The sequence below is a fragment of the Wyeomyia smithii genome, chromosome 2 (genome assembly GCF_029784165.1).
Source record: "Wyeomyia smithii strain HCP4-BCI-WySm-NY-G18 chromosome 2, ASM2978416v1, whole genome shotgun sequence".
Classification (NCBI taxonomy): domain Eukaryota; kingdom Metazoa; phylum Arthropoda; class Insecta; order Diptera; family Culicidae; genus Wyeomyia; species Wyeomyia smithii.
The window spans coordinates 16,081,461-16,100,735 of record NC_073695.1 but is presented as its reverse complement, the minus strand read 5'-3'; the positions used below and the strand labels follow the sequence as shown (position 1 = coordinate 16,100,735).

The following is a 19,275-nucleotide window of genomic DNA, read 5'->3' as shown; positions in this document are numbered from 1 at the left end:
TGACACCTGAGCGTAAGCATACCTGGCTGAGCGAGCATACGAACGGCGTGCAAATGTCAAGACGGTACGATGAATGGCTTAAAGAAACAGGTAAGACGGAGTAAAGCGAAAACATCGCAGAGCGCGATCACAGGGTGTTTCTTCATCGATTGAACGATCGTTTGGATAAAAAGTTCAATTAAAGTTTTGATTCGGTATTGGTTTTTGAAAGTTTTTTCTCAATAAATCATGAGTCTGAATTTTAGTTATTCAACCAATTAGTTATTTTTCAAGAGGATGGTGAACGCGGCTTAGCCGATGAGAATTACAGTTAAGTTTTTTTTATGTAGGTATACGTCCCAAATGTATGGAACTGCGTAAAGAAGGACTAAATTGTATTGCAAAAACATCGTAGAAAACAGTCCTAAACCGTTTGAAATTTATTTGAATATTATAGTAGTCAGTCTGAAACACTAACTACAACTTAACTGTTCGAGATCATAGTAAGTGGTTATGCACTTTCTCGTAGTAAGCATTATGTTTCTACTAAGTGTACCTCGTCGTGTATTGTGCAAAGGGAGCAAAAAGTTCAAATATTGTAGATGCAATTTACACCGATCTTAAAGCAGCTTTTGGTTGTTTATAGTATGCACAACTACTGCGTAAAGCCTCCCAACTAGGTGTCTCCCATCGGTTCATTGAATGGCTGAGATCATATCCACATGGAAGAGTTCTGCGCCTAAAACTTGATTCTAACATTTCATCGCAATTCACCAATAAGTCAGGTGCTCCCCAAGGAAGTCATATAGGACCTTTGCTATTCGCATTGTTTTTTAACGATGTAACCCTACTGATAGGTGATGGTTTTAAGCTGGTGTATGCAAATAACGTGAAATTCTTCATGAAAGTTCGAACTATCGAAAATTCCCAACGTCTACAATGTTTTTAGATGTGTTTAGCAGCTGGTGCCGAAAGAACTAGCTCGTGATCAGCTTTACATTCCTCCTGCATCACGCAACGATAATTTCAAAAGTTACACGCCAGTTTTGTTTCATCATATATTTTTATTATAACCTATTTATTGTTTCTGTTTGTTGGTTAACCTTTCCAGTTGATCCTTTTTATACTGGCAATTGCTTCACTCAAAATGATATCGAACTTTAGTGCCAAATCTCAATGTCCCAGTGTTTCACATCTCGCTATGCTGACATTCCGTCGACTGTGATCATTAAGAATTTAGTTTGTTCTAGTTTCTAGCCTGATTAGAAATTGGTCTATTCGTGACGAACTTGGATGAACTTCTACTTCTTGCGGCTGCTGATGCGCCTCGAATCCGATCTTTTCTCCTATTCGATAATCCCCGCTATCAGCATCTTTCGAACTTGGAACGTGTGTTGCGGCATCATTGAAAAAATCTGGATTATCCTGATATGCTTCATTGGACTCGATTACGGAAGGTTCCTCCGACATTTGTTGAGCAGGGGAAGTCGATGTTTTGATAAAACTTGAGAATTCATGCTGGTACAAAGTTGTCATTGGAAAAACACGCTGTCCTTTAAAGCTCATTTTCGGGGCACACCACCGTCGGTCTCGCGAAATAGAAACGGAATCGAGGAATTTCTGTTTCTCGTATAAGCGTTAAACTTTTTTGATTCAGCGAGTTTTTGTTCGCGTTTGTATTTTTCCTCGTAGCGCCACGAACTTTTTTAACCCGAAAGGTTGAAGCGTGCTCCAACTTCGGCCCATTCCCGTTCTTTTAATTCTCGGCTTTGGTACTGGGGTAAACGCATATTCCATAGAATAGAAGTATCCCGCACCAATCGGACGAACTCTTCGTTTACTGTTGAATCCTCTAGGTTGTTCATTGACATACGGATTTTGTCTTGTATTTTTTAAAAGTGAAGTAAACACATTGAATAACTAGATAAGTTAAAACTTCCTGCTAAGTTTCAAATCCTTCAAATCTCTTTTCTGGCATGATCCTTCTAACCTCCCTCCGTAGCGTAGCTAGGGGGGTGCGGTTGGTGCGGTCCGCACCAGCCCCACCACCCAAAGGGGCCCCAAAATCTTGCGAACACCGAACCGGTCAACATGCCCATCTTCTTGATTTTTGGGCTTCAATTCTTATTGAAATCAACGATACCCAGAAATACTTGCAGCAAGCAAAGCAAAGTCTTGATTCTATATTCCGTATCGGAATTCGACCTTCTGTTCTACTATACACAGACTTCGCAGCCGACTGTTAAGTCGGCTAGCACTACGATCCTACTGACACTAACAGTCTCTCCCGAGCCGGGACCCGAACATACGATGACTGGCTTGTTAGGCCAGCATCGTACCTCGAGACCAGCTGGGAGACTTGCAGCAAAAAAGTCTGAATATACAGGAGTGTGCTAACAAGTTGATGGCATTACATAAGTTTTTGACCGAGAGCGAGAAAAAATTGTGGAATGAGCTCTAAAGTATGCAGAAAAAAGTGTACTGTACTAGAAATTGACCTAGACCCACAAAAACGTGTTCGTGGAAAGAAGAGAATGCCAGGTGAAGAGGCGCAAACGCTGGACTAAGCTATAAGAAAGAATTAAGACGAGAAATGATATCATCAGTTGACAGGATTATCCAGGAAATTGCCACAAGATCTCAACAGATAAATGAACTCGCAGAGGAATACGCTTTTTTAACACTCGACATTTATTTGGATCCGGTTGCAGAGCTGGATCTAAGAGAAGGCTTCAGGAGAAATCGATAGAGACGAATTCATTGATGAACGAAAACCGCTCCAAGACTACGTTTCGGTTTTAATAGAATTCAACAATATTCATCTAGGTGGAGCAATAGAGCTTTGAATTTTATTCATAGGTATAAATTGATCGACATAGAAATCGCTCTCAGATTTTTTTTAGCGATTGGAATTAGTATTGCAGCTTGCGAAAGAAGTTTCTCAAATTGATCAAGAACTATTTGAGGTTAACGATGAATAACTTGAGATTAACAAGCCTTGCCATTTTATCATACGAACGTGAAATCATTGATTCCCAGTGGTGGGCACCTCTAACTAAAAATTTAGCGACGCTAATCCCTAATTCGTTTACTGGAAGATTTAGCTCGATAATCACTAAACGCTAAATCCATACTAGCAGAACTTTCGCTAATCGCTAACTTATTTATACATAGATTGTCATATGGATATGTTTATTGCTTATAAAAACAAACAAAAATAATTACTTTTGAGTGTTATTTACAAAAAGTGGTTTAAAATTCTTAAAACAGTCATACTTGAGAATTTTGTGAATATGAGGAGCAACAAAAGTGATTCTGCTTGTATGTAATACAAATGTTTTTAAAATCTCAAATATTATTTGATTGGAAAAGGAGAACCGAAGTTGCGCATGGCAATATGCAGAATTTTTTGGCATTCCAAAAATTCAATCTAGATCACCTTGAGCTTGTTCTCCAGAATGCTCCTGTAGCTTCTACGATAACTCGAACCCTAGAGTAAAAAAACTGACTTGCACCTGTGTCGTAAAGAAAGGAATTCTACACATTTCCAGTTCGCTTATTTTTGCTCTCTTTACTTCACATACTGTTTGCTTAATGAATTCTACACGCTTAAAATTTATTGCCGGGTCTCGGTAATTCTTGCCGAGAACGGCACCACTGAGTGCTCGGTTGAAAAATTAACGACAGCTGTCGTATTTTTTCGTAAATCTCGGCGCAACCTAACTGAAATTTTGGCACAAAGTAATACCGAGCTATCACTACCGAGATTACGGATATTTTGTGCCGAAATTTCAGTTGAGTGAACCGAGATTCACGAAAAAGCTGCTGCCATAAATTTTTTAAGCGAGCACTTAGTGGTGCCGTTCTCGGCAAAAATTATCGAGACCCGGCAATAAATTTTAAGTGTGTAGACAATTATCACAATTAAATTTGTTCGTATGAAACATTTGTTCCAAAAGTAACTTTTGCATTAAGGTATGTTCATCATTTGAAGCAATCAATTTGAAGCAATTTTGTCGCTTCCCTACAAAATTAGCGAATTAGCGATTCGAAGGCCAAAATTTTAGCGACGCTAACAGTCCGCTATTCAAATTAGCGAAAACGCTAAATCGCTAATTGAATATTAGCGCCGCTAATTAGCAATTAGCAAATTAGCGGAATGATGCCACCACTGCTGATTCCATTGATTTTGAATCTGTAATTTCTGATTCTGCCAATCAAAAAGCACGGATAGTAGGTATCTAAATTACCCTTAAAAACGAAATAAATAAGTAGAAAAATCTTATTAATTAATGGGGGGGATTTGTTAGTAGCTTAAGTATTTATGATAAATATTAGTAAATAATGAGTATGTGTGTCCAATCACAAATGGTGACTTCTCAACACTGTTAGATATTTGTAATTTTAATTGTTAGGATTTGTTTGCTTTCGCAATTAGGACTTATCATTCGTAGGGATTTAAACCTACTTGTCGGAAGAGGGGAAGTAAACTTACAACTAACTTAAATGCTAAATTATTGGCTATAAAGAGAGCTTAGCGTAGCAATTGAGGATTGCAACGATTTTTGTCGAAAATTGTTAATAATTTTATTTGACATAGCTTCTAATGGTTCAACACCAGTAAGTCTATGTAATTCGAGTGTTCCAAACCAAGGAGGACGCTTCAAAATCATTTTCAGAATTTTATTCTGAATCCTTTGGAGCGTTTTCTTCCTTGTTGAACAGCAACTTGGCCAGATCGGTACAGCATAAAGCATTGCTGGTCTAAAAATTTGTTTGTAAATCAAAAGTTTGTTCTTTAAACAAAGTTTAGAATTCCTGTTAATGAGAGGATATAAACATCTCGTATATTTGATGCACTTGGCTTGTATACTCTCAATGTGCTCTTTGAAAATAAGTTTTTTATCATAAATTAGTCCCAAGTACTTACCTTGTCGGACCAACTTAAAATAACCCCATTCATCTTGACAACGTGATTATTGTTTGGCTTGAGGAAAGAAGCCCTAGGCTTATGCGGAAAAATTATCATTTGAGTTTTAGAAGCATTGGGAGAGATTTTACACTTTTGCAAGTAGGAAGAAAAAATATCTAAACTTTTCTGCAATTGACTGCATATGACACGAAGACTTTTTCCTTTTACGGAAATGCTTGTGTCATCGCAGAACAATGACTTTGTGCATCCTGGAGGCAAATCAGGAAGATCTGAAGTGAATATATTGTACAGGACTGGACCCAAGACTGAACCTTGAGGCACACCTGCTCTGACAGGAAATCTATCAGATTTTGAATTCTGATAGACAACCTGCAGAGTTCGATCAGTAAGATAATTTTTTTAAATTTTGATTAGGAAAATTGGAAAATTAAAAGTTTGCAATTTCACAATCAAACCTTTATGCCAAACACTGTCGAATGCTTTTTCTATGTCTAAAAGAGCAGCTTCAGTGGAATAACCTTCAGATTTGTTAGCTCGTATCATATTAGTAACTCGGAGCAATTGATGAGTTGTGGAATGCCCATGACGAAATCCAAACTGTTCATTTGCAAAAATTGAATTTTCGTTGATGTGTGACATCATTCTGTTAAGAATAATTCTCTCAAACAGTTTACTTATTAAAGAAAGCAAACTGATTGGTCGATAACTTGAAACCTCAGCTGGATTCTTATCCGGCTTTAAAATTGGAGTAATTTTTGCATTTTTCCATAATTTGGGAAAATATGCAATTTTGAAGCAGCAATTGAAAATTTTTACCAAAAATTCATTTACCAAAATTCATTGTGCTCTCAGGGAGATGTTTGATTAGTATATTAAAGATTCCATCGTCACCAGGTGCTTTCATATTTTTGAAATTTTTAATAATTGATTTAATCTCATTCGAGTTAGTTTCAATTATTTCTGCAGGTAAAAAATTCTGGGAAGAAATTAAATCAAATTGACGTGTGACTTCATTTTCAATTGGACTCACAAAATTCAAATTTGAGTCATGAACACTCTCAAACTGCTGAGCAAGTCTTTGAGCCTTTTGTTCATTGGATACAAGAAAACGTTCACCATCTTTTAAAACTGGAATAGGCTTTGAAGGTTTCTTAAGAATCTTCGACAGCTTCCAAAATGGTTTTGAATATGGTTTCAATTTTTCAACTTTAGTCTCAAAATTTTGATTTCTCAGAAGAGTAAATCTATGCCTAATCTCTTTCTGTAAATCTTTATAAATAGTTTTAAAAACAGGGTCACGAAAACGTTGATATTGACGTCTGCGGACATTTTTCAAACGAATTAGAAGTTGAAGATTTTCGTCAATTATTGGTGAATCAAATTTCACTTGAGCCTTTGGAACAGAATAATTCCTGGCATCAACAATTGCAAATTTTAATGCTTCCAAAGCGGAATCAATATTCACTTCGTTTTGCAAATCAAGCTCATTATTAAAATTTCTCTCAATATAATTTTTGTATAATTAAAAACAGAGCTCGTAGGGTTTAAAACTGATTCATGTGATAAAGAAAAAGTTATTGGAAGATGGTCAGAATCAAAGTCAGCATGTGTGATCAAATCACTACATACCTGACTTTGATCTGTTAGCACCAAATCAATTGTTGAAGGGTTTCTTACAGAAGAAAAGCATGTAGGACTATTCGGAGACAAAATAGAATAGTATCCTGAAGAACAATCATTGAATAAAATTTTGCCATCGGAATTACTTTGAGAATTATTCCATGAACGATATTTAGCGTTAAAATCGCCGATTATGAAAAATTTCGAACGATTTCTGGTGAGTTTTTGTAAATCACCTTTAAAATAATTTTTGAGCTCGCGTGTGCATTGAAATGGTAAATATGCTGCGGCAATAAATAAAATCCCAAGTTCAGTTTGAACTTCAATTCCCAAAGTTTCAATAACTTTCGTCTCAAGATGGGGAAGAGCACGATGTTTGATTCGGCGATGAATAACAATTGCAACTCCACCGCCGGAACCCTGAATCCTATCATATCTATGAACCACGTAATTGGGATCATATTTTAATTTTATGTTAGGTTTCAAAAATGTTTCAGTAATAATTGCAATATGCACATTCTTACTGTTAAAAAATTGAAAAGCTCATTCTCATTGGCCTTCAATGAGCGAGCATTCCAGTTTAATATTTTAATTGTTTTATTTAAAATCATTGCTAAATTTTAAATTAGAAACAATTTTAATAGTAAAATTTGTGCCTATTTGAATGGCTTCAAACATTGATTTTGCCTGCAACATGGCGTTCATAAGATCGAACATTGCCTGTTGCAAAAAAGTAAGTTTACCTGCCGTAATAGGCCCCAGGCAGTTGACATTAGAAAAAATATTTTCGGTAGCAATATTAGCTGGGGTAATAGGTGTACAATTATTTTCTAGCGTGTTTTGCTTACCCATATTAGCGGTCATTTTCGAACTACCAACATTAGGCGGTAGACTGTTCGAACTACCTGTAACCTGTGCATATGTTAAACGGGTATGCAAAGGAGTAGGTAAACTATGTGTCACTGGTACGCTTGGAGAATTTTGTTTTGAAGTTTGTTTTGGATTTTGTTTACCTTGCCTTGCCTTAACAATTGCTAAACGGACTGGGCATTGATAAAAATTTGACATATGGTTGCCGTTACAATTCGCACAGCGAAAATTTTTACTCTCTTTCAGAGGACATGTGTCCTTTTTGTGAGAAGCGTCTCCACAATTAAGACATTTTTGGTCCATGTTACAGAACTTGGAACCATGGCCATAACGTTGGCAAGTACGGCATTGGGTGATATGCTTTTCACCTCCGCCATACTTCCTATAAATTTCCCACTTTACACGCACATGTGCTTTTTCAAAAAATTTTAAGTTGTTAACCTCATTGCGGTTAAAATGAATTAAATAATTAACAAGGGAAATTCCAGTTCTCTGACTGTTTTCGCCTCGTGATTTTTGTTTCATTAGAATTACTTGGGTAGGGGCTATGCCAAGTAATTCTGTTAAAGTAAGTTTGATCTCATCAACGGTTTGATCGTTGGTGAGACCTTTCAAGACAACCTTGAACGGCTTGGCGTTCTTGGTATCGTATGTACAAAATTTGTACATCTTGTCAGTTAAATACTGAACAAGACGATCACGACCCTTTACTGCGTCGGCTAATAAGCGGCATTCACCTCTACGGCCAATCTAATAGGTAACTTTAACGTCAGAAACAAACGTTGAAAGTTCCTTTTTGAATATATTAAATTCAGAAGAAATAGTTACCACAATAGGTGGAACTTTCTCCTTTTTTAAAGATTTTATATTTTGTATAGTTTCATTATTAATAACTTCCATTTCACCAGCTTCTTGCTCAGGCAAAATATCAAAAGGATTGTCACTACAGACACTCGATGTGTCAGAAAGAGATGCCTCTCTTTTCCTCCCCGCAGCGATGCGAGGTTTCTTTTTCCGTCCAGCCATTTCAGGTGATACGAAAAAAGTTAAAACAAATGTTAAATTCAAAAGTAGGTAGTCTTGAGAAAGACTGATGGGAAATAACTTTCAGGTAGTCTTTAAAAGACACACTGACAAACACAAACTTTGAAGCTATAGGCAGTCAAAGACCAGTCCACAAGCAACCGAAAAAACGTCTGATCTGTAGGACAGTTCAAGACGCACTGAAGTAGAAAAATCTTAATATTTTATTTGTCTCAATTCCTTTTATAAAATAAAAAACTGCCCAGTCATTTTCATTGGGGGCCCACATTTTTGTTACCGCACCAGGCCCATCAAACCATAGCTACGCCACTGCCTCCCTCCGGATTCAGATCGCTGCCGTTTGATTGGTATTGATGCACTGAAGCGTCGTCGCAGACGACATCAAGCTGTAGTTATAGTCACAGTTCAAATTTCATTTCAGCTCATTTGCATTTTAAGCATTATTTGGTTCTCTTCGTCAGTAGCAAAAAAAAGAAGCTTGTGACACTATACTCGTTTCATCTAGTTCAAAAGGTATGAATTGCGAGTTTGAAGTATAAGTCGAATCCTGACACCATCAGTTCCGCATGCTCCAAAGTGAATTAATACTAGTGACATAATTTCTGTAGGTGAGTAAGAAACGTCCTTTTCATACACGATTGTCGAAGGTTTTATACATGTTACTGTCAGTGATACCTTATCTGTCGAAAAATATGTTCTGACTAGTAGTCAGTGACTACTATTTCTGTTTGATTTATAACGTGATCTTTTTGTGTAGGGATATGTGATTTGAGAAAACTCCAAGGAAATAGAGTTACCTACGAAAAAATTGAGCATATTTCATAAACTTAATGTTTTGCCGATTCAAACTTTGTGGAAGCAGAAGATGGCATGGTACCAGATCTTGGTGCCGATCAGAAGACAACAGAATTCCAGTCCCTGATCTCTTGGAGGTGGAGGAGAAGATTGGCTGGCTGAAAAACAGTCAAGCTGCTATAGTGGACCAACTTCCCAGCGAGCTGTTAAAATACGGTAGAGAAAGACTGGCTGAAGTCGTGCACTGGGTCGTTGTCAAGGTTTGGGAGTTCCGGAGGAGTAAATGGAAGGAAGGTGTGTTCCAGTTTTGTCGGAAAGGAGAGAAGGTACGGAGGTTTTGTGGCACAGTATTATCAAAGCGGCGGCACAACCAATGAGCTGGATACCGGCTTTATAGTGCTGGGCAGAATGCAAAGTCGTGTGATCAAGTGGCGGGCGATCAGCAACAGGTTGTGTTTGTTGAGAATAAAAGGCCGGCTCCACAAATATACTATCCGAAATGTGCACTGACCTCACGAAGGAAGACCCGATGTAGAGTAAGAAGCGATCTACGCCTAGGTGGAGAAACTTTACGAAAGCTGCTCGCGTGAAGACATCAAGATCGTCATCAGGGACATGAACGCTCAGATCGGTACAGCCTACACACCGTGACGAACGACAACGGTCAGCAATGTGTGTGACTTCGCAGCTTCTCGAGGACTGGCAGTTCGAAGTACCTTCTTTTCGCGAAATGACATTCACTAAACCACCTGGAGATCAACAGATCCACGTACAGCAAACCAAACTGACCTTGTTCTCATCAACGGCCGGTTCTTCTCAGACATTACAAACGTACGCACCAATCGCGGTGCGGATATTGGCCCGGACCACTACCTAGTTGCGGTAACTGTCGACCGTATACCAAGTGCAACATCGCCGAGCCCCGCGGCTCAACAACAAGCAGCTCTGGGACTCCCAGGCCGCGGAAGAATACGCGCAACGGCTCGAAACGGGGCTTGACGCATCGCCTCTCGAGAGCGGCTGGTGCAGCGTTCGCACAGCTATCGAGGAGACCGTAAAGGCGAGACTAGGAGTGGAAGTACCGAGTGGCAGAAACGACTGGTATGACGGGAAGCGTGAGGCAGCGGTGAATTGAAAGAACCGGACCTGGTCGATATACAAGGCCAATTACAAACGGGCACGGAACGACATGACCACGATTGTCAGACAAAAGCAAGAGGATCGTGTACATTAGGAGCTGACCTAGTACCAGCCCCCGATGTTAATGAAGTACTTTGTGAGATCGGGAAGCTGAAGGACAACAAAGCCGCAGGCAAAGACGGGCTGCCGAGCGAGATCTTTCAACATGCAGAGAGGCGCTGCATGGGTAATTTTTACGATTTTGAAGGAGGAACAACGGCCGGACGGGTGAATGGAGAAAGTCGTCTGCCTCATCTACAATAAGGGCGACAAACTGGAGTGCCACAGCTACCGCGGTATATCGCTCTCAATGCCGCCTACAAAATACTCTCAAGGCCTAAACACAATGGATACGTAGCGGTTGAGTTTGCGGCAATTTTACAGTTAGCCCATACATTTTCTGTCAAATTAACGTCAACGCAACGCAAACGTATATATTGTCTTCGTCTATCACCTTCAACCAGGTGATTCATGCGACAGTACCACCAAGCGGGCTTCATGGAAGCTCGTGCCACCAGATCTTCTCAATCCGACAGATCTTACAGAAATGTCGCGAGTACAACGTGCCTACACATCAAATTTTCATCAATTTCACGGTGGCCTGTGAAACAGTCGATCGAGAACAGCTATGACACATCATGCACGACAACGGACTTTCGTATAAACTAACTCAATTGATTAAGGCCACCACGACGCAAGTGATGTGCTACGTGCGTATTTCGGGGGTACTCTCAAACCCCCCTGAATCGTGCAGAGGGTTAAGACTTTCCTGTTTGTTGTTGACCATCGCCCTTGAGGGTGTGATCCGGAGGACGAGCAACGACACGAGAGGCACGATTTTCACAAGGTCTGTTCAGCTTCTGGGCTTCGCGTAACTTTGTGACGGTAGAGGAAACTTACGCCCGACTGGAAGCCGAAGCCGGACGAATCGGACTGCGAATAAATACGTCGAAAACGAAATACATGCGAGCGAGAAGCTCCAAGAAAAATAACAGTATCAGCCCCCCAACTCAAGTCTCTGTAGACGGCGATGAGCTTGAGGTGGTCGACGAGCTCATGTATTTGGAGTCACTGGTGACCGCCTACAGTAACACTACAAAGAGATCTAGAGAAGCATCCAGGCTGTAAATCGTGCCTACTTTTCACTTTGGATGACACTTCAATCGAGTGGAGTGCGGCGACGCACGAAATTGACGTTGTACGAAATCCTGATAAAACCGGTAGTCTTCTACGGAATCGAGACAACAATGCTTCTCGCGGAGGATCTTAACGTTTTTGAACGAAAGGTGCATCGGATGACGGAGAATGGCGACGGTGCAGCAACCATGAGCTGCATGCGCTACTTGGAGAAAACCCCATTGCACACCTGACGAAAGATAATAGATTGCGGTGGGATCACTCCTCTTAAGCAACCCTTTCGGCACCACAGCTAGAGGGGCGCACCATGTACGATGGCTCGACTAGATCGGAGGAGCCCAAGACCAAGCAACATGGAGACAACTGCTTGATACAGCACGAGCCACCACGGCTCTCGTCTGACTGGTAAGGTAAGGTTTGCTGACCGGTAAGGTAAGGTCTGTTGAATGCCGCCTACAAGGTACTCTCCCAAATACTCTGCCGTCGACTATCACCATTTGCGAAGCAGTTCTTGGGGTACAGCAAGGCGGGATTCATGGGTGTCCGTGCCTCCGCGGATCAGATATTCGCGGTTCGGCAGGTTATTCAGAAATATGTGAAACGCCCTCACACATCATCTATTCATCGATTTCAAGTCGGCATACGACACAATCGATCGAGACTAGTCATAGCGAATGCAGATTACCGGACAAACCCTGTCTATCTTTAGTTCGAGTATCGGGGGCACTCTCGAGCCTCTTCGAAACTCGAAGAGGTTTAAGGCAAGGTGATGGTCTCTCGTGCCTACTGTTTAATATTGCCCTGCAGGTGCAGATGTAACACGAATGGCACGATATTCCAAAAGTCAGTCCAACTGTTTGGCTACGACGACGATGTCGACATTGTGGCTCGGATCTTTGTGAAGATGACGGATACGTACATCGAACTAAAGACCGGAGCCAAACAGATTGGACTGGTCATTACTGCAGCGAGGACAAAATACATGAAAGAAGGGGGTTCACGAGAAGACAGTACTAACCTCGCAGCTCTAGTTCAAGTTGGTGATGAAATCGAGGTGGTCGACAAGTTCGTGCACCTGGGGTCACTGGTAACTAATGACAGGAAATCGTGCATTCTTTGGTCTCCGTAAGACGTTCCGATCGAGTAGAATTCGCCGCTGCACCAAGTTGACCATCTACAGGACACTGATCAGATCGGTAGTCCTCTACAGCCATGAGACATAGACTATGCTTGTGGAGGACCAACCTTGTGGTCTTCAAGCGAAAGGTGTTGCGTATCATCTTCGGTGGAATGCAGATGGAAAACGGAACGTGGAGAAGACGAATGAGCCACGAACTGCAGGAGCTGCTTGGGGAGCCGTCTATTGTCAACACCTCTAGGATAGGCAGGTTGCGGAGGGCTGGACATATCGTGACGATTTCGGACGACAGCCCGGTAAAGATGATCCTTGAAATCAATCCGTCAGGGAGGAAACGGAGAAGTGCACAGCGAGCAAGGTGGATCGATTAGGTGGAAGACAACCTAAGGACCCTACGCAGAGCTGACGAACTGCAGGCATGAAGCGAGTGGAATGGAGACGACTCTATCTTTCACGTTACAGACTAGAAATAAAGCACTCAACAAGCCCAATTTCATAGTTCAAACAACTGATGGCAAAGTAAGGTAACAGTTTCATTTCACATAGTGTTTTTAAAGTAACTTATATATAACACTAATAAACACAGGTTTTGTCCTACAGCTCAAACTGGAATGAAAATTTAAAAGATTTTAGGTGGTTAACCATTGTAACTCTTTACTTCATCCCTCCCTACGCGCACGAGGTAAATGTAGGGAGAGCGATCTCGGGGTCGTTCTTCTCCCAAGGCGGGTAAAATCAGGCTGTTCAATCTCTCGTAGCCCGGAAATATTTCACCCAGATGTGAATGGGAACTTTTCGCGAATCAATGACAAAAACTAGCGGTCGACTGTGGCCCGTCTACACACGCGAACCCTAACAAAGAAGGTATGCTCACAAGCCGAGAGATGTCTAAGTTTTTAAACCGACCTAAAACAAGCGAGGGTTGGAAACCGCTTTACCGGTTCGGAGTACAGCGAACTTTTCAAAACAAAAAGGAAAGTGTATGGACTCACGCACGACACTTGCGATAAACTTTTATCTGCTAGGCTTAACTTCGGTTATGAACAACTCACAAATTTTCCGTTAAATACTATTTCCTTCCTGGTTGCCTTCAGCACAGTCCCGTGGGTTCCTTCTCTAGTCTCACTCGTCACTGAAGGACGACGATTGCCAATGTAGGATCCGAGTCAATCCGTCGGGACTCCAGCATTCGGGATGTTGCTTTACCCACCGTGAGTTTGGATACTGAATCGATCAAACCGCTCTTCCGTCTTCGTCTCCGCCGTCTGGTTAACTGTTGGATCGGGGACTGCTAGTCGAACTGGACCGCCGAAATACCAACACGTGGACTGATTCGACCCAACGGCCTTTCTGTTTTTCGTCTCTGTAGGCCGATAGCCTCTTCGATCGGGGACCCCTAATCGACCTGTACCGCAGAAATGCCAGCACGTGGAATATAGCGACACAATCCAACACCTCTAAGCTTGAAGGCGGATTTTTCAGGGGTTTCTGTTCCTGCGAAATAAAACTCGGAAATTGATTCCAAGAGACGGAAAAAGGCCATATCAGGCCTTTTCGATTTTATTAGCTAACTCATCGAAATTCTCTTTTTTTTCACTGTTACGATACAATATCAAATACATTACAAATATTTTAACAATTTTACCATACCTTTTCCGTTTTTTTCTTGTTTTTATATTTTAAGTCGTACAGCGTGCACTAGCTTTTAAGTCGCAATGTGTATTATTTAGCTATAAGTTTTAGTGAATGTTAAACCCTGAGATAATTTGAAATTATATTTAACACCACCAACCTTCGTGCTCACTTCTACTTTTCTGTACTAACTTTAACTACTTAATTTTCTGTGTATCCCTGTGGGTTTTTTTTTTTGTTATCTTCTTTGCCTTTGGTAAGACCAACACTTCCTTTTATATTATAAATTTTAAACGATTGAAATATTCTTAAGACTGCGCCGCGCACTTCTACTCTTGTCGAAGGTCGGGATCAGAAGAAAGACATCTCCCCATCAGCCAAGCTTCTGAAGCTAAAGGTTGTTAAGAGGGAGTTTACATCAGCGAAAAGTAGCCGAAGTTTGACAATTCCTCCGCATCCGCTTGCGTTAGTTGGGTTCCGGAGGACGCGGTTAGTGAATGTCCCTGATGTTTATTTTTCGGGGTCCGTTCACACCATTCTATGGGCAGGTATGACGGTTGGTACGCAGCCCCAGAAGTACACCGCTGCCAAATAATTTGGTAGTGGTAGTATTTCTGTCACCTAATCGAACTGTCAGCCTGATTTACAGAGCCAAACGAAGGAGAACGACTGCCCGTGAGTGTTGCAAATAGCTTGGGTTGAAGACCCAAGGCCAGTCCCTTTGAAACCGTTGGTTACACCATTCCTGTGAATTTTGGTGCCCCCTGCAAAGATAACTTTTTCAGAGGCTTACATGAGTTTTCCCGTAAACAAACGTAGAAGCGACAGATCCGGTGAGCAATTACTCTGCCACAATTTGACGTACTTCTGCATTCACTAGGAGCACCGTAATTCACAGGAATGGTTAGAAGCAATTCTCTTTTATGTTTCAGGGCAACTTGTGTTTCATTTTTGTCGACCAGTGTAATCGATTGTGTGCACTTAATCAATTCCGAAATGGTGGGTAATGGGCTGAAAAATCAATGGTTTAGCTACTCTGGGTGATTGTGTTTTGTGTTAAATAGTTTGCTCTTGTACGAAAGTAATAAGTAACATTTTTTTAAAGTCGAAACTGGAGTTTGAGCAAAGTTTTATAATATTTTTTCTCGAGAACAAACATACCTTGCAGATGCTGCAATGGAACGCATCTTAGACTATTTGGTCAGCGTGCGACCAGATGTAAAAATCCCCAGACGGTCTCGAGGTACGACGTCAATCGTCCTAGGTTCGAGTCTCGGCTCGGGAAACACTGCTAGTGTCAGTAGGCTCGTAGCGCTTGCCCCGCAATTGTCCTGTACAGTAAACAGTTGGCAACGTTTGTGTATAATAAACAAAAGGTCGAGTTCCGAATCGGAATGTAGCGCCAAGGTTTTGCTTTCCTTTTCTTTGGCTGCAAAAATTCACTCTTTCATGAAAAAACGGAAATTCAGCAGTAGCAGCTTACAGAAAACATCCGGGGTGGTTAAACTTTGAACGCTGATTACTCGAAATAATGTTTTTGACGCTTGGCTCGGTCTGTTCGGTCACTCCGACTATTTAATCCGTTGAAAGAAAAAATACTTCTCTAAAAAAATCCAAGCTAGTATTCTTAAAATTTTTTTTGGGATAATACAACCATATAAAAACTCGAATCATCAGTAACTCACGTTCATGCATCACGTTAAGTCAGTAATGAAAGGTATATTTTGTATGTTACCGAGGTTCTGGCAAAAATATATCTCGGAAAAATGGCGGCTTCTTTTCAATTATAGCTCGAAATTGTTTGTTGTTGTTTAAGCAAAATCTAATATCAACGAACATTCAAGGATTTCCAGCCTCCAAACTGGTGTATCACTTCAACATACAATGCGTTCAAATATTACATTCTCTATTACCTTTTATTACTTTCTCCTTGTCACTTTGGCGTCTTGTATTTCACTTAGAAAATACGCCCAGTTACTAAATATTGGTTGGTCTGCAATAAAACGACCTTTTCGAATGGCAAATTTATTTTCCCTCGCCAGTGCACTGGTGAAAATTGTCATCCTCCAGTTCCACATCGGTATGCATATAAATGAACCTGATGTAATGCGATACTTTGGTCATTACACCTGGAAATCGTGCTACAGTGCACGGTTTTTCACTCCACGAAATAATACCAACCTGTACTCCTTGGTACATCAGGGGACCACCGGAGTCACCCTGCAACAATAGGAAAAGCATAACTAACTAATTATTTCAGGAAGGAAAATGATTAGTTTCGTACATTACACTCGGCCCTACGATAGGTCGGATCGGCAGCACAAATTTGGGTTCGATAAATCGGAAAATTGTTGTGCTGTTCAAAGCACTCATGATGCGGAACGATCAGATAAATTAATTTTTGCAGATTTTTGGACAGTACACCCCGACGAGTAACGCCCCAACCTACCACCACCGCATTAAGATCCGGACCAGTGACTTCGTAGCAAACGGCAGGTAGTCGAACCGGACGTACCGAGTCCGAAAGCTGTAGCGGTTCCGTCAATTTCAATAGAGCAATATCGTTCTGCCAACTATTTTTTTCATCGTACTGGGGATGCAGAATGACCTGCTTAACACCGTAGACCGACAAATCAACGCGTTTGGAGACCTTTGTCCGTCCAGCTTGAATAGAGAGTTTTGAAATTTCGGCGTATTTAACACAGTGAGCAGCCGTCATAATCCAGTTTTCCGAGAGGATGCTGCCACCGCAGGAATGTTGATTGTTATTTCGAAGTGATACGATGTACGGGAAGTCCTCAATCGACACTTTCGTTCCCTTAATGATGCGAGGCTGGGATTCCGATGCTGCGAGAAGAGCTCGAAAATAATTGTGATCCTGTCCGTCAATTGGGTATGGGAAACCTACCGTGTGCCAAACCGAACAAAAGTACAATACACAGCCCAAGCTCTAAGTTCATGATTTAAACAAAGTGTGATAAGCGAATGTAGAGATTTTCTTTGATTAGCTACATTTAAATACGATGGTGGTTATCGACTGTTCGCGTCAAATCGATTAGGCGGCTTGGCAAAATAAAAAAAAATGAATTCTTAGCTCTTTTTTTTCGAACAGAACGAACTGATGAAGACTACAAGTCGTAGTTCGAAATAAGTTTCTGCGGACTGACTAAAGGGGAACTGGGAAGGTGGTTATATTCCATAATCCCCAAGGTATCGACGAACCCGTGGCTCAAGGGTTTGGATGTAGGTCGGGATTTCATTTGCGTGATGTCCCGGCTTATGTCCAATCACTATAGATTTGACGCGCATCTCCGTCGTGTTGGGCTCGGGGAGAGTGGTATCTGTGCCTGTGGTGAAGGTTATCACGACATAGAGCACGTTGTTTGGTCATGCCCTGTACACCGTGACGCCAGGTCTAAATTAATAGCTTCTCTGCAGGCCGAAAGTAGGCAGCCGGCTGTTCCTGTTCGTGATGTCTTGGCGAGCCGTGACCTACCCTACATGTTTCTTATATACGTTTTACTGAAATTTGCTTCTAGTTATTAAGATCCTTTGAAAGTAAGCTACCAGATATAATTGGCGTCGTTAAACATTAATTTGTATTTGTGCCGTGTCAAATAAATTGTAGATGAAGAGAAAAAAGTTTCTGCGGACTAGCAAATTTAATATTTTTTAGTATAAATTGATGGAAATTTTCCATTCTTTCGATATTTTCAACATTTAAAGTCCTAACCGACACTTCTCGCTTTTACAGCGCTAAAATTGAGACCTCAGCGCAAAAAATCGTGACCATCCTCATCACCATCGAAGTGAAATTTTTCGCAACATTTTGTCAGAAAGTTTTCAGCTCAAATTGAAATATTTCGCAACCCGCTAACTGACCTTTACTCATTATTGTTTGGCTAACTAATTAACACCACCCAAAATTGTACCTCGCTTGTTTTTGCGATTGTTTAGTGCGCACATATGCTATTGCAAATTTTGGACACCGCCAGCCCGGTTTACAGAGCGCCACTTAAAGCGACCGCACTTCAAATTGCAATGTACCATTTTCGTTAACCGCGGTCACACACAAGAGGATACCGCACGCTAATTGGTCTGATCAGCTGGCTGTCCACGATTCCCTCGGACTTATTATACTACTTTAACGGTGTATGCGCGAACGGAGCATTTTGTGAGTGACATAAGAGAAGGCACAAGCCCCCACACGGCCGTTATCTCATCGGTAATGTCACTCCTCGCAAGCCACACACTCTGCTGACATACATCCGATTTCAGTAGGTACATATATGGTATATCATCAGCAAACGAAAAACAAACACTGAAAATGAAAATAAAAGTGCTCCAAGTGCACATTTGCACTCTTGACGTCAGTCTGTTTTTATTGTTTGTGTACTAGACACCACATTAGAGGGACCTTCTCAGCTCGTGTGGTAAAGCTCGGTAAATGTCAATTATGAGCACATACGCTTAAATAACTGGATTTCCAATCTTGCTGAAAAAAGAGTCATTTTAACCAGAGTAACAATTATTGCAAAACTATTCCGTCAGAATTGCACAATATTTCAAACCCGTGTGATCGATTCATTTTTCGTTAGCTATCTTCATCTGCTGTCCGAAACAGTCCAACAACCGATCATTTTCGGCAAGTTCTAAAAAGGGGGTTGTCGCGTACCATTCAGCTTACTGCCGGTTTCTACTGAATGAACCCATAATGGGGCAACTTTGTTTCCACCCCCAGCATCGAAACGCGATATACATAGCCTTGCGAGTCTGACGATCAATCTTAGTGGGTCCATATTTGCCAAAAAAAAACTTCAATGCGTGATGCAAAAGAACCAGTTCAATTCGCTGCAATCGAGTCGGCAAAAGATAAACGTGAACGAATCAACATGCTGTACACGACACCACCGGTTTCCCGTAGTTTCGGGTTCGCCGTGCTCCACCG

At 41.1% G+C, this 19,275-nt stretch overlaps 1 protein-coding gene across 1 annotated transcript; it reads right to left on the bottom strand.

Moving 5' to 3' along the window:
• Positions 1 to 15,828: 15,828 nt before the first annotated feature.
• On the bottom strand, positions 15,829 to 17,319 carry LOC129725381 (chymotrypsin-1-like). Its single transcript, XM_055681154.1, has 3 exons — positions 17,236 to 17,319; positions 16,612 to 17,174; positions 15,829 to 16,547 (listed from the first exon to the last, which is right to left on the bottom strand). The coding sequence occupies exons 1-3, from the start codon at positions 17,285 to 17,287 to the stop codon at positions 16,353 to 16,355; spliced, it is 810 nt and encodes a 269-aa protein (XP_055537129.1). The 5' UTR covers positions 17,288 to 17,319; the 3' UTR covers positions 15,829 to 16,352.
• Between the last annotated feature and the right edge of the window lie 1,956 nt (positions 17,320 to 19,275).